The 15,033-nt window shown below is 36.6% G+C and overlaps 1 protein-coding gene across 1 annotated transcript in view; it reads right to left on the bottom strand.

Moving 5' to 3' along the window:
• The window catches only part of LOC127648414 (GEM-interacting protein-like), a 39,592-nt gene that overhangs the window by 7,687 nt on the left and 16,872 nt on the right, over positions 1-15,033 (bottom strand). The window contains exons 6-16 of the mRNA XM_052133083.1: positions 12,611-12,675; positions 12,411-12,518; positions 10,012-10,092; positions 9,763-9,924; positions 9,282-9,419; positions 8,118-8,308; positions 6,135-6,238; positions 5,922-5,984; positions 5,720-5,809; positions 5,450-5,610; positions 3,777-3,953 (exon numbers count right to left, since the gene is read on the bottom strand). Coding sequence (XP_051989043.1) covers positions 3,777-3,953; positions 5,450-5,610; positions 5,720-5,809; positions 5,922-5,984; positions 6,135-6,238; positions 8,118-8,308; positions 9,282-9,419; positions 9,763-9,924; positions 10,012-10,092; positions 12,411-12,518; positions 12,611-12,675 — 1,340 coding nt within the window. The remainder of the gene's footprint in view (positions 1-3,776; positions 3,954-5,449; positions 5,611-5,719; positions 5,810-5,921; positions 5,985-6,134; positions 6,239-8,117; positions 8,309-9,281; positions 9,420-9,762; positions 9,925-10,011; positions 10,093-12,410; positions 12,519-12,610; positions 12,676-15,033) is intronic.

Genomic DNA, 15,033 nt, shown 5'->3' with positions numbered 1-15,033 from the left:
CACTTTGGATTTATAATGTTCCAAATATAGCCAGCAGATTGTTTGTGTTCTACTTTAACACTGGATTTAGCTATAAACAATCAATATTTATTGACTAAAACTTGTCTATTAATACCTGTTTGCGTGAACTTTAACTTTGAAATGTTTTAACTGGTGCCCCACCTCTTACTTCTCACCCCTCTTTATGCCGTTCTATGGTATCGTGCTGGGAAAACGGGAAGGAACATCGTGCTTTGCGAGTTACCCATCGCTTGTTGGTAAATGGCGTGTGCCACATTTTGCTTTGCCGATTGCTAGATGTGATTGGCAAACGGTTTGCCAGAATATACCCTGACCATCATAGTTCAACGAGTCGGTGTTTCCCGAAACCATCATTCCAACGAACATTCGCAAACAGCATCGCAGAGTTGTGTGGTTGGAACGACAGCTCTCGACCTGAGGTTAGAAGCAGAGGTTCTTGTTATTATAACATGTGGGCTTAATAAATTATTATCTTGAGCCAAATAAGCAAGATGACATTCAGTACAATCAGTATCATTTATTTAGAAGACATACAAATGTCCTTTATGTCTTTTAGTTTGTCAATAGATTTAAAGCACCGTTTTTGAAGAGTGCGCATGTGTGAACGTGCTCTAGTGCGTAAGAACGAGCCTATGATTGAATCTGGAAATAAAGCAAATAACTGAGAAAAATATGAGATAGTCCTCAGATGACATGTCCGTAATTTATAGCAAAACATCTAGCATTAATTCGATCGCAAACAGATTCATTAAAAGTAGTTTTTACTCCACCACATGTGTGACATCATTAACCAACGTGGTTGAACAACCAATTTGCGGTTTCGGGAAACAGTCGTGACTAGCAAGTTGATTTCTTCAACAGTGCATCGTACTACGGTAGTGGAGCAGCAAGTTACGTCGTTGTATGGGAAACGCACCCCAGAGCCGTTAAATATGAGAGTTGCGAACATAGACGGTTGCGACAGTGATCTCGCCGCCGCGCGGTCACGTGATTCGTGTAGCTCTCAATAGTTCCAAACAAATTGCATTGCCAATGATTTTAAGCGGGGCAGAGAGCAGCAGCTATTATTGCAGCAATTATTGGTACGCATAATGTACATTGCTTATTATGTTGACACTAAAATGACTTACATATAATAGCATTTTTTTTTCTGGGGAGTAGCAGAAACACTGCATTAATACGTTTTTGTGTTTAATTTTGAGAGAAATTGGCTGCTCCCATAACATAGATATATATATATATAGATATACACTCACCTAAAGGATTATTAGGAACACCTGTTCAATTTCTCATTAATGCAATTATCTAATCAACCAATCACATGGCAGTTGCTTCAATGCATTTAGGGGTGTGGTCCTGGTCAAGACAGTCTCCTGAACTCCAAACTGAATGTCAGAATGGGAAAGAAAGGTGATTAAAGCAATTTTGAGCGTGGCATGGTTGTTGGTGCCAGACGGGCCGGTCTGAGTATTTCACAATCTGCTCAGTTACTGGGATTTTCACGCACAACCATTTCTAGGGTTTACAAAGAATGGTGTGAAAAGGGAAAAACATCCAGTATGCGGCAGTCCTGTGGCGAAAATGCCTTGTTGATGCAAGAGGTCAGAGGAGAATGGGCCGACTGATTCAAGCTGATAGAAGAGCAACTTTGCCTGAAATAACCACTCGTTACAACCGAGGTATGCAGCAAAGCATTTGTGAAGCCACAACACGCACAACCTTGAGGCGGTTGGGCTACAACAGCAGAAGACCCCACCGGGTACCACTCATCTCCACTACAAATAGGAAAAAGAGGCTACAATTTGCAAGAGCTCACCAAAATTGGACAGTTGAAGACTGGAAAAATGTTGCCTGGTCTGATGAGTCTCGATTTCTGTTGAGACATTCAGATGGTAGAGTCAGAATTTGGCGTAAACAGAATGAGAACATGGATCCATCATGCCTTGTTACCACTGTGCAGGCTGGTGGTGGTGGTGTAATGGTGTGGGGGATGTTTTCTTGGCACACTTTAGGCCCCTTAGTGCCAATTGGGCATTGTTTAAATGCCACAGCCTACCTGAGCATTGTTTCTGACCATGTCCATCCCTTTATGGCCACCATGTACCCATCCTCTGATGGCTACTTCCAGCAGGATAATGCACCATGTCACAAAGCTCGAATCATTTCAAATTGGTTTCTTGAACATGACAATGAGTTCACTGTACTAAAATGGCCCCCACAGGCACCAGATCTCAACCCAATAGAGCATCTTTGGGATGTGGTGGAACGGAAGCTTCGTGCCCTGGATGTGCATCCCACAAATCTCCATCAACTGCAAGATGCTATCCTATCAATATGGGCCAACATTTCTAAAGAATGCTTTCAGCACCTTGTTGAATCAATGCCACGTATAATTAAGGCAGTTCTGAAGGCGAAATGGGGTCAAACACAGTATTAGTATGGTGTTCCTAATAATCCTTTAGGTGAGTGTATATATATATATATTCTATGTATGTGTGTGCGCGCGTGTGTGTGTGTGTGTGTGTGTATATATATATATATATATATTTAATGGTGTTGTGCAGGTTTTTGTGAATGTATCATGACATTAGGATGTTAATAATTATTAATATTTAATAAATTAATATTTATTAATAATTAATAATAATTATGACCATAGACACTCGAGAAAAATATATACAGTAAATACTGTAAATGTATTATACCTTATGGGAACAGTCCCCTTCCCTCCAAAATTAAACACACAAAAAATGTATTCAATTCAAATATATATATATATATTTACATTTACATTTATGCATTTGGCAGACACTTTTATCCAAAGCGACTTACAGAGGCCAATTACAGGGACAATCCCCGGAGCAACCTGGAGTTAAGTGCCTTGCTTAAGGACACAATGGTGGTGGCTGTGGGGATCGAACCAGCAACCTTCTGATTACCAGATTACCAGTTATGTGCTTAGACCACTACATCACCACCACCACCACCACTCCGTCAGTATATATATATATATATATATATATATATATATATATATATATGACTAATTAATGTCATTTTATTAATAGATTGGTGTGCCAAGAGTGACATTAGTCTTCATGTAGACTGAGTTAAGCGTCTTAAGAGTCTTGTGACAAATTATAATAGGACATTATGGCCATAAAAAATCATAGTACTTGGATACTTAAGTACATTTGAAGGCAAATACTTTTGTACTTTTACTCAAGTGAATGTTTAAAGGCAGCACTTCTACTTTTACTTGAGTAATATTTTACCTTGAGTATCTTTACTTTAACTCAAGTACATGGTATGTGTACTTCGTCCACCACTGCTTACTGCCCCATCCACCAGTTTATATGATATTAAGGTCCTTAAATATTACTCTGGTCCCTCCTTCAATGTAAGTCTATGGGGTTATTTCAATAGTTTTTCTTCAGGTGAAGATAAAATTAAAATCACTTAGAAAAGCAATAGTAAACAAACCACATGATTTTGTATCATTCATGTCTGTAGCACAAACAATGCTGGAGGATGAGTTATGCACCAAAGTTTAATACTTAGGGTTAGGCATTTGCTCAAATCGCTAATCGCTATGTATGAGCAATGGTAATAATGATGAATTCATTAGCAAGCACCACTAATAATACAGAACAGTGTAGAAGCTGGTTTAGTGATTTAGCTGGTTTGTTTTTTTTGTCAGTCTCTTTATAACATTTTCACAAGATCCATTTATTATCTTTTTAATGGGTTCCAACCTGAACACCTATAGCCCTGCTCTCAATCTCTTCAGTGCATCGCAGGACAACGAAGGGCACAGCATCTGGACTGTCTCTGGGCAGCAGGGAGAACTCGACCCCAAAGATAAAGCCCCTCTTGTGCTCACACTCTATCTGGCACACCTCCAGGCACTTCCTGTGGACTGCAAGGCCACACTGGCAAGAGAGGAGAAGCCTACCATCAGTCTACCATTTCCTGACAAATGCACACAGAAATCAGTGGCTCTTTTTCTTTTACTAGCTATTCATTCAGATGACAATTTAATCCAAAATTTTCAAAATTGACACTTTAATCCAGTACACTTTTTACAGGTACAGAGCACCTGGAGTAATCTGTGTTAAATGCTTTACTTAAAGGGATAGTTCACCCAAAAATGAAAATTCTCTCATCGTTTACTGAACCTCCTGGCATCTCAGATGTGTATAACTTTCTTTCTCCTGCAGAACACAAATTAAGATTTTTAAAAGAATAGTTCAGCTGTAAGTGAATGGGTGCCAAAAAATTGAAGCTCTAAAATCAATATAAAGGGAGCATAAAAGTAATCCATAACACTCCAGTGGTTAAATCCATGAGTTCAGACAAGATATTATAGGTGTGGGTGAGATATTTAAGTCATTTTATCATAAATTCTCCTCTCTGCCCATTAGGGGTGATATGCAGTAAGACTGTGAATCACCAAAAGCAGAAGAAGAATGGGAAATTTAAACAAAAGTGGAGATTGACTGAGCAGGGAGGAGAATTTATAGTTAAAAAGAACTTAAATATTGATCTGTTTCTCACCCACACCTATCATATCACTTCAGAAGATATAGATTAAACCCTGGAGTAGACTGGAGTACTTTTATGTTGCCCTTATGTGGATTTTGGAGCTTCAAATTTTGGTCACCATTCACTTGCATTGTATGGACCAACAGAGTTGAGAAATACAACTAAAACTGTTCATTTGTGTTCTACAGAAGAAAGAAAGTCAAACACATCTGGGATGGTATGAGGGTGCTTAAATGACGAGAACTATCCCTTTAAGCAATGATATGCTTCTGTTGAAGTTACAAGTCAATATGACTTAAACTTTTTTTTTCAAAGATGTTTACTTGTCATATATCTGACAAAGAACTACACTACCCACAATCCTAAAGCATTATAGCATGTCTTCTTAAACTCTCCAAAAAAGACATTTTCATATATATTGGAATATTCTGCAATAAACTTTAAATATGTGGCATTTTAAACTTGTAATCAATTGACTATAAACAGTTTTATATTTTGGCGAGTTATTTCACATTCAAATATGTCATTCTCAATAATTCATGGGGTGAGTTCATGCCTCCATAAAAGACGTATACAGTCTTGTAACTTTGTCCTAATTTTCAGGTTTTCACATTTAGTTTCAAATACATTTTTACAATGTCTTGACTGGAGCTGGTCATTTTTACATCTGAGATTAGAACTCTGTTTTGAAGAATTCTTTGAAAAGCCAATGGAGAAAATGAATAGGGAAAATACTTCCAGAACCCAGAAAAAGTGTGCACGACTGTGACACTCTACACTGAAAATTCATAGTTCACTCCTTACAAGACAAAACTCTTTAAGCTTTCAGTTTCAGCTCAAATCTTTAACCAATAAGCTAAACCACCCCTTTTCCAGCACTCACCTCTTCACACTCAATCCCATTGACCAGAATGTAGTTCTCGCATTGCTTGCATTTGACCATCTTGCTCTTCATTTTCCTCAGTCTGTGTGTCACGGCTGCACGTGACGCAGTTCGTGGTTTACTCAACATTCCGTTGCTGTCAGCTAAAGAATCTTCACTCTCTGCACACAGATCAGGAAGAGTCCAACAACTGCAATTTCAGCTATAAAAAACACTTGCAGGTTGTGGAAAGTGTAGCATGTCCCCAAGCAGGAGTGACTCATATTGTACCTGCGTCTTGCAGAGTGTCTTTCTCATCAAGATCGTCTGAAGACATGGTTCCTGTGGAGGAGGTTTTTGGCAACTTACGGCTCCCATGAGCTTCAGGAAAGTTATAAAGACATATTAGTACCTAATTTACAGTAGCTAGGTGGTACAGTGATCAAATGTTAATTGATAAGGTACAGGTACATCAATGTAGTGGTTTTCTCACCTGGACTGGACAGAGATTCGAGACTCCCTCCTCTGCTGTCACTGTCACTGTGGCCAGGTCGTCCTGAATTTCAACAAACATTCAAATGTTCAGGTGCCATTCAACTGAACTGAGGAGTCTTTTTTAATGCTCCTCTACACATTATATGACGGAGACATTAGATCCTTGTTTGGTTTCTATCTCTTTGTTTTTGACAATGGCATTTAGACATACTTCCATCTACTAAACTGCTGCTGTGTTTGAAATCATCGAGTAGTGCATATGAATCTTGGTAACTTGGAGCATTGCTTGTTTTTCGCCTGCCTGATGTTGGGGATCTGTGAACAATAACGGGACAAATACATGTTAAATTGGTATATAAAATTCCACTGCAATTATGTGGTTACATTTAAAGTTTGCACCCTTAAATGCATTTAATTGTATGCACCCTTAAACTGTCTGCATAAGACTGTCTGCTAGCAATTCATTTATTCCCACTAGGATTTTCACAATACCAGAATTTCAGCAGTCTGTACCAATACCAGTAAAATTTCACAATTCTCGATACCAATTTCGATACCACAAAAAAATAGGTAATATGCTATTGAATACACTCCTTTAGCCTATAGTTTTTTTTTCCGACATTTCGCTTTCTCCCCCCAAATTCTGTTTTCCGTTCCATATGATTCAATTTCATCATCAAAAATTATGTATAATCAAATGAATTCATAAAACTTTAATCAAATGAAAATATAACATAACATTGCATTTTATTTGTCAAATATAGTGCTTCAGTAAAGATCATAACAGCATAATTTAAAACACAAAATTGGCCTTATTTTGATCAAATAACGTGCTGCACAATAGAGCATCTCATTATAAAAACTCTTGCTTGGGAGATACTGGTTCAATATGATTATTATTACAGTATATATTATATTCTACTATACAGTAGTGATATGTTTCTATTGCGATTTCTTCAATTTCACACATCAAGCATATATTTTGAATCGAGCATTTATTTCAACATGAAGACTTTTCCGTTTCTGTGTTTTAATGATGGTAGATTCACACCTCTGTATAAGACGCTGGTTCTATGGCCCAGTGTAATTATTAAAGCACAAAATGCGCGATTTAATGATATAAATACATATTGTCTGCATGCGCTGCAAGCTTCACAGTGAATGAGTGCTCCCTTCTGTCATCTACTTCAACAAGTACAATGTGCGATACTCATAAAATGTGTTTTCTGCATATGAGCAGCTTCATACATTCACTTTTAAGCGCGCAGCACATGCAGACTGCATATTTATTTAATTAAATGGCATCCTTTTGTGGTTTTATAATCACACTTGAACATAATTGTCCATTTCAGTGTAAATGGCGCAACGGCATGTGCTCACGTAAGCATGTGTGCATTTGGAATCAGTTGTGTGTCAGTCAGAATTGAGTCGCTTGGTAGAACTCGTACTGCTTTTTTGTTTTAGTATCGACTTGGTTCTGAAGGACCTGTACTTTCCAAATTAAGCTTCAGTGTGTTTTAGCAGCTGGTTGATGCAGGTTTGCAAGTGTTCCTCGGCTGATACTATACCTTTTACAATAAAAACCATAATGATGTAACCTAAAAATAAGTTTAAAGTTCAGTAATGAAATGAGATTTAACTAACAAAAAAGTTTCATGGTGTTACAATGTATTTTGTGGACACTGCACCATGGTACTACCATGTTTTTGGACATGTACTATGGTAGTATTCTTTGAAGTACCTTGGAATATCCTGTAAATACCACAGTACATGAATATAGACCAGCATCAATATGCTAGAATTATCATCATCACCATTGCCTTGAGATATTGAAAATTTGCTACAGTGTGAAATCATCCAATGATTCAGTTTAACTGCAGATATCAAGCATTGCATTAGATCTAGCAGGTCATGTTCGTCAAGCTTACTTACTGATACTCAGCTGATCATGAAGTCCACCAACTACAATTCAGACACATATCAGAGAGGTTATTTTTAAGTCCACCATTCATTATTTTCTGCTGTCTTTGCATTGCATGGACGTAAGCTGCACTAATCACCCTCTTCCATCCCCAGCTCCACCTCTTGTTTGACAGCTCTCCTATTCCTATTCATCTAATTATCTAGTTGACTGAGTGGTCTTGAGTGAATGGTGAATCCTGAAGTCTCAAATAATATCTACAAGTGCTCTCACCTCTTGCCCTGAGTGATGAACTCCTGGAATATGAAGTTCTGGAGAGGCTGGTCAGGCAGATGCTTCCCAAAGATGTAATTCAGGTAGGGTTCACCTGGCTCACAGGGCCTGCAGGTGAGCTCCAGGTTCTGGTACCCCAGAGGAACAGGCTCCGTCTGCTGCCGCTGGTAATAGAACATGTTCACTGTTGCCTGAGAGAAGAAAATGAAAGAGCCTGTGAAATTTTTCTAAAGGCAATGTGAGTGATGCTTTCCCAGGCAAAACTCGCCGCCATGGTGTTGCGAGCTGTTGCCAGGGCATTGCTATGCAGTTACTATGGTGTTCTGAGTTAATTTAGCACATTGTTATGCAGTTGCTAAGGTGTTAAATCAAAAGAGCACACCTCAAAATCTCCATGATATTCTCGTACCTATAAATGGCAAATGTGCATGTGCAAATCATGTCCATTTTATCGTCCTGCAGTTAAAAATCTTAAAGGGATAGTTCACCCAAAAAGGAAAATTCTCTCATCATTTACTCACCCTCATGCCATCCCAGATGTGTATAACTGTCTTCTGGTGAAATATCCCTTTAACACCCAAACGTGCCAAACTTATTAATTAGTATTTCAGCATTTATTATTGTTTTATTACTATAACTATACTGGTGTTGGAGTAAAAACTAACTTTAACACCGTACTCCAAGACTAACACCCATTCTTCTTATTTGTTTTTGGTTGATTTGCATTCTTCATGCTTATTGTAACCTACTGTGTAGGAAGGAGAATTAACAGTAAAAAAGGACTTAAATAATGATCTGTTTCACACCCACAGATATCATATCTCTTCAGACAACATGAATTGAACCACTGGAGTCGTATGGATTACTTTTATGCTGCCTTTATGTGCTTTTTGTAGCTTCAAAGTTTTGGCCACCATTCACTTGCATTGTATGGACCAACAGAGATGAAATATTCTTGTAAAAATCTTAATTTGTGTTCAGCAGAAAAAAGAAAGTGCATGAGCGAGAGTAAATAATGAGAGAATTTTCATTTTTCAGTCTGATAGCTTTGCAAAGTTATAATCACACTTTTCCTCAATAAAGCACCCAATTTAAGGTACCATTCATGTTCATAGGACAAACTGCAGGACGAGTTACACGCTGAAGTTTAATATACGAACCAACCTCCTTTAACACAGTATCTCCTTGACAGATGAGCTTGCGGGTGTGGACAATGATTCTCTCCTTCACCTTCTCCAGCACTTCATGATGGTTGTTAGCATCACGCACACACTGCTTGTACAGAAGCTCAGCCTCCATAACCTAGACAGCAGAATACTGATGAAAATCGTATTGAAGAGACCATAAGGAAAAAAATACATTTACATGTTTGTTTGTTTATTTGAATTGATGAAGCAAGAAATGCTTGTGACCAGTCTGACAAATAAGAAGACCTGCTGAGAAAAACATCTTCAAGCCAAGACTGGTTTGCAGGACTTAGCTGGTTTAAGCTGGTCTTTCTGCCTGGCCAAGTTGGTGCTCAGCTGGTTTAGCTGGGAGGCCAGCTGAAAAGTGTCCCAAACAGCCTGACTAGCCTGGGAGGCCAATTTACGCTGGTTTAAACAGATTTTCTTTCCTGCAGGGAATATAAATACTGTATCCTTACCTTGGTTTGGGCGTCATCTCTTGACTTCCTCCTCTTGTCCAGAGTCTTGTATCCCCCTGTCTCCTCTTCAGCTTTTGCAGTCATGGCTTTGGCTTTCTCCAGATCCTCACAACGCTGCAGGTATTGCTGCCGCGCTCTCTTCAGTGCAGACACTGTTTCATTCTAATGCACAAAACATTACATCAGACACATTACTGGAAATTCTGGCCACAACAAATGTACATATCAATCTCAGCGCAAAGAACTGACCATTCTCTTCTGTTCTTTGGACCACTGCTCTTTGAATTCCCGCCGCCACTTGTCGATTTCGTTCTTCTTGGCAGAGAGAGCCTTTGAAATGCAAAGAATGTTAAAACTAGGGATGTCCAGATACTGATACCATCTGCTAACATTCAGCATATTAAAATCACTTTAAATAGTAGTGAGATTATTTAACTGCAAAAGCTGTGATTTAATGAGATACAGTAAATAATGTATATAGTTTGCATGTAATTCAAATGTTTTGGTCCCTTAAAAAGTGGGAGGCACATATACAAACTGTTGTAATTCCTACACCGTTCACCTGATTTGGATGTAAATACCCTCAAATTAAAGCTGAAAGTCTGCAGTTAAAGCACATCTTGTGTTTCATTTCAAATCCATTGTGGTGGTGTATAGAGCCAAAAAGATTAGAATTGTGTCGATGTCCCAATATTTATGGACCTGACTGTACATAAAGGTACATTTATAGGAAAAAGTATGACAGAAATATATCACTACTGTAATGTTATGTAAAATTCACTGTAATACTTCTACTACTACTACTAATAAATCAGTAGTAACTGTATTAGACTTAAGCAGTATCTAACATCTGTGATATTCTGTTATGCAGAACTTTATTTGACAAAATACAACTCCAATGTTGTATTTTCATTGTGCTGTGAGGTTCTGTATAAAAGCACTACAGGTATCAGAGTCGGTATCGCTGAGTACCAAAAATGAAGTATCAGTACTGATACTCGTTCTAAAAAAAATGGTATTGGGACATCCCTATTAAAAACATTAACTATGTTTACATTCGCATCATTTTCCGATTATGATCCAGATTCTGATTAAGCGCTTATGCTGAAAAAGACATTAAATATGCTGCACAGCTATTGGAACATTCCTGTTTGCATGTAATCCGAATAAACCAGGACACGCATCTGCTATTCTATTCAGGAAATACAGGAGACTCCATTTATTATGCTGCATTAATCTGCTCTTTAATTCTCATTCATCTCCTTAACAATGACACATGAGAATGCAATGAATTAAAAAAAAAAGCAAAAAAAAGCTTCCTTTTGTTAACAATAGTTATAGTTAACATTAAATAATAATGAACAATACTTTTACAGCATTTATTAATCATGGTTAATATTCATTACAACATATACTAAAACATTTTTAACAATCAAAAATTGTTTATATTAACATTAGTTAATGCATTATGAACTAACATAAACTAACAATGAACAATTGCATTTTGTTTAGAATAGTCAAGTTTAATGAACACTGTAAAAATATATATTGATCATTGTTAGTTCATGGTACTTTATGCATTAACAAATGTTAACGGATTGAACCTTATAGTAAAGTGTTAGCAACATATGTCATGAGACCTCTACACATGCCAATTCTTATAAAGGAATATTCTGGGTTCAATACAATTTAAGATCAATGGACAGCATTTGTGGCATTATGTTGATCACCACAAAACAATATATTTGAATCGTTCTTTCTTTTCTTTAAAACAAGCACAAATCTGGGTTACAGTGAGGCACTTATAATGGAAGTGACTGTGACCAATTTTTGGAGGGTTTAAAAGGAGAAACGTGAAGCTTATAATTGTATAAAAGCACTTAAAAGCACATTAATTCTTCTGTTAAACTCATGTATTATTTGAGCTGTAAAGTTGTTTACATTTACATTTTAACAGTTGTTTCAGGGTTTTAGGGTTTGTTGACATCATATGTTGTCACAGTAACAAAGATGTAAAATCAGCTATAACTTTACAGATGCGGTTAATAAGTGATTTTATCACTCTAAAATCATGTTAACACTCATATTATTTACGTCTTGTTGATAAACTTTTGAAAAAGTATTTTAACCTTCAAAAATTGGCCCCCTTTGACTTCCATTGTAAGTGCCTCACTGGTTTTTTTAAAGAAAAGGAGGAATGAGTTCAAATAATATTTTGTGGTAATCAACATTATACTGCAAATGCTGTCCATTGAGCTTAACTTGTATTGAACCCGGAATATTCCTTTAATGTTTGCAAAATGTTACAAAAAATAAATGAATTAAAATAAAGTCTCCCTCTAGCTTCAAAAATGTGTTTCTTTAATAGCTTGAATTTTAACATCTGTTTGTATGTAAACATGTGGAGATATTTGGACATGTGGAGATATAACTAAATGATCAGTTATGGAGGTTATTCTGAATAAGGTTTTTACATGATACAATTGCTGATATTAAAAGTATAGATAGGCATGCGGTTTTTGACAGTTTTCTAATAAACCATAATAACTGGCTTAATCTGGTTTATGGCAATCATGCAAATGTGTTATGATGCTGATATATTCAAAATATGACCAAATTCGGAATACTATCGGAATATTCTTATGTACCTGGTAGCAGCGCTGTTGCAGAAGTTCAGCAGTATGTTTGGCTGTTGTGCTGTTCTTAATATCGTGCTCCAGAGCCAGAGTGTAGATATACTGCAGAGGCATCATTTCCTATGGAGAAACATGCATGAGGGTGGCTAACCATGAATTCTATGCAACAGAAAATAAAACAACAGTTACATTTTATAGTTTTTTTCTTCTACCTGTTGAGCAACGCATGATTTGGCTGCATCTGCTGCCCTCATTATACTCTTCGCGAACTCTTGCTCTGTAAACAAAAAAATTGTTTCAGAATCCTGAACTGCATATAATGCTCAGAATCAGACCATAATACATATTCATAAGGGTGTCTGTTATGTCACATTTTTTATATGTGCTGAGACTGACATCGAATAAAAGAAGCATTGCCATCTACATTGTCAAATGTTTGGACTTACTTGTTTCTCATCATCTCCTCAAATTTTTAATCGAAAGATTTACATTTAAATACTTATTTAAAAACTATTTAAAATACCAGCATCAGAGGTACCTCATGAAGTTGGATGAGAAAATGTCAGAGATGTTATCTAGACCAAGGGTGGCTACTTTAATAGAAAATCTTTTTTTAATCGCTTAACATTTTTTTTCCACTGCATAATATGTGTTATTAATAGTTTCTATGTATATTCAAATGTGGAAAATAGTAAAAATAAAAAAAAGGAAGTTTTGTCCAAACTTTTGACTGTAAGTGTACATTCAAATAGATTAATGTAAGCAAAAAATACCAAATGGAAAATACGACTGACCAATAGAAATAGTTTGCATCTGTATTGATAGATACTCAACAGAGTGCTTCTAAATATCAATAAAGCCATAACCCATTACCATTACAGCTTCAATGGAAAATAGGATATTGAATTTCTCGTGGGATAAACACTGAAGGAATCAGGCCACAGCATCATTGTTTCCAGGAATTCTGCACTGGTGGTGTGGCAATGTACTGGATGCATCCACTGTTGTATTTTTTCATTATTATTGACGTTTGGACTTGGCACTGTCTCATATTCTAAGCTAAGTACTGTTTTATATTTGAGTGTCAAAAAAATCTGCTGTGAACATAAAGTGTATATTTCAGACACTTCCAGTAAAAAGATTGGAAATTGGAGATTTTAAAACCCCTATCATCTAAAGGCGTATGCTTTAATGCAATTCTCTACAGAAATATCAACTGTGCCTATAATAATATCTTTGATTTTTTTAATTATTCTTCCATTTGTGTTATTTCATAGTTTTGATGACTTTAAAATTATCCAAAAATGTCATACTATAAATTATTAGTGTGTCCAAACTTTTGGCTGCTAGTGTATTTAGCATTAACATCTAAAAACAAGCAAATTGCTGCTTCAGTTACAAGGGAAAACATTGGAATGGATCCTTATTGGCTTGCATGTATGTGAGGGCATAAACAGGGCCCATTAATGCCTGATTCATCTCTCTCACCTGCCTGGTCTGAAACCTCAAAATCTTCCTGTTCATTTTCTGTAATTTGTCTCAATATTGGGTTCCAGATCGACTGCTCCTGTAGTTACAGAATTGAGACGTGTGATTGCAGTAACTCTCCACTAGGGGAAGCTCTGAGGGATGTGTTAAAGGCTTCTTAATCATATTACAGGTGTAGTTCAACACAAGTCAAACTTTCTTAGAGAGCCAAATTTAGATGCTTATGCCGTTTCCTGGAAGAGGTCTCTTGGCTTCTCTTCCAGGCAGAAAATAACTATGATTACTCAACACTTGCAAAAAAATCCAGCCTAAACATAACGTGTCAGCAAAAATTCAAGACCTCTTACTTGAGATTTTAGTTTTCTCTGGTTTTAGGGCCAGTAAAATAATAATGGATGTATGTTCCTCTATCTAAAGGTGAAGTGTGTAATTTTTAAAAAACATTCTCCTGCCCCAGCTTAAAGGGACAGTTCACTAAATAATGAAATTCTCTCTTAATTTAGTCATCCTCATGCCATCCTAGATGTGTATGACTTTCTTTCTTCTGCTGAACACAAAAAAAGACTTTAAGAAGAATATTTGAGCTCTATTGATCCATACGATGCAAGTGAATGATGACCAGAACTTTGAAGCACCAAACAAATACATAAAGGCATCATAAAAGTAATCCATACAACTCCAGTGGCAAATCTTCTGAAATGTTATGATAGGTGTGGGTGGGAAACAGATCAATATTTAAATCCTTTTTTACTTTAAGTTTAAAATTTTGCTCAAAGAATGCAAGAATCTCCAAAAACAAAATAAGAAGAATGTGAAAGTGAAAGTGGAGAATTATCATAAAAAGGACTTAAATATCGATCTGTTTCTCACCCTCACATATCATATCACTTCTGAAGACATAGATTAAACCACTGGAGTTGTATGTATTATTTTTATGCTGCCTTTATGTGGTTCTGGAGCGTCAAAGTTTTGGCCACCATTCACTTGCATTGTATGAACCTACAATGAAATATTCTTCAAAAAATATTAATTTGTGTTCAGCAGATGAAAGTAAGTTGTACACATCTGGGATGCCATGAGGGTGAGTAAATTATTAAATTTACTTGATTAATTACATATAAAATAACGTTAAAAATGCAAAGAAAAT

This window comes from Xyrauchen texanus, chromosome 8, assembly GCF_025860055.1.
Source record: "Xyrauchen texanus isolate HMW12.3.18 chromosome 8, RBS_HiC_50CHRs, whole genome shotgun sequence".
Lineage (NCBI taxonomy): Eukaryota > Metazoa > Chordata > Actinopteri > Cypriniformes > Catostomidae > Xyrauchen > Xyrauchen texanus.
Note: the sequence above shows the minus strand (reverse complement) of the source record. Positions and strands in the feature narration are given on the sequence as shown.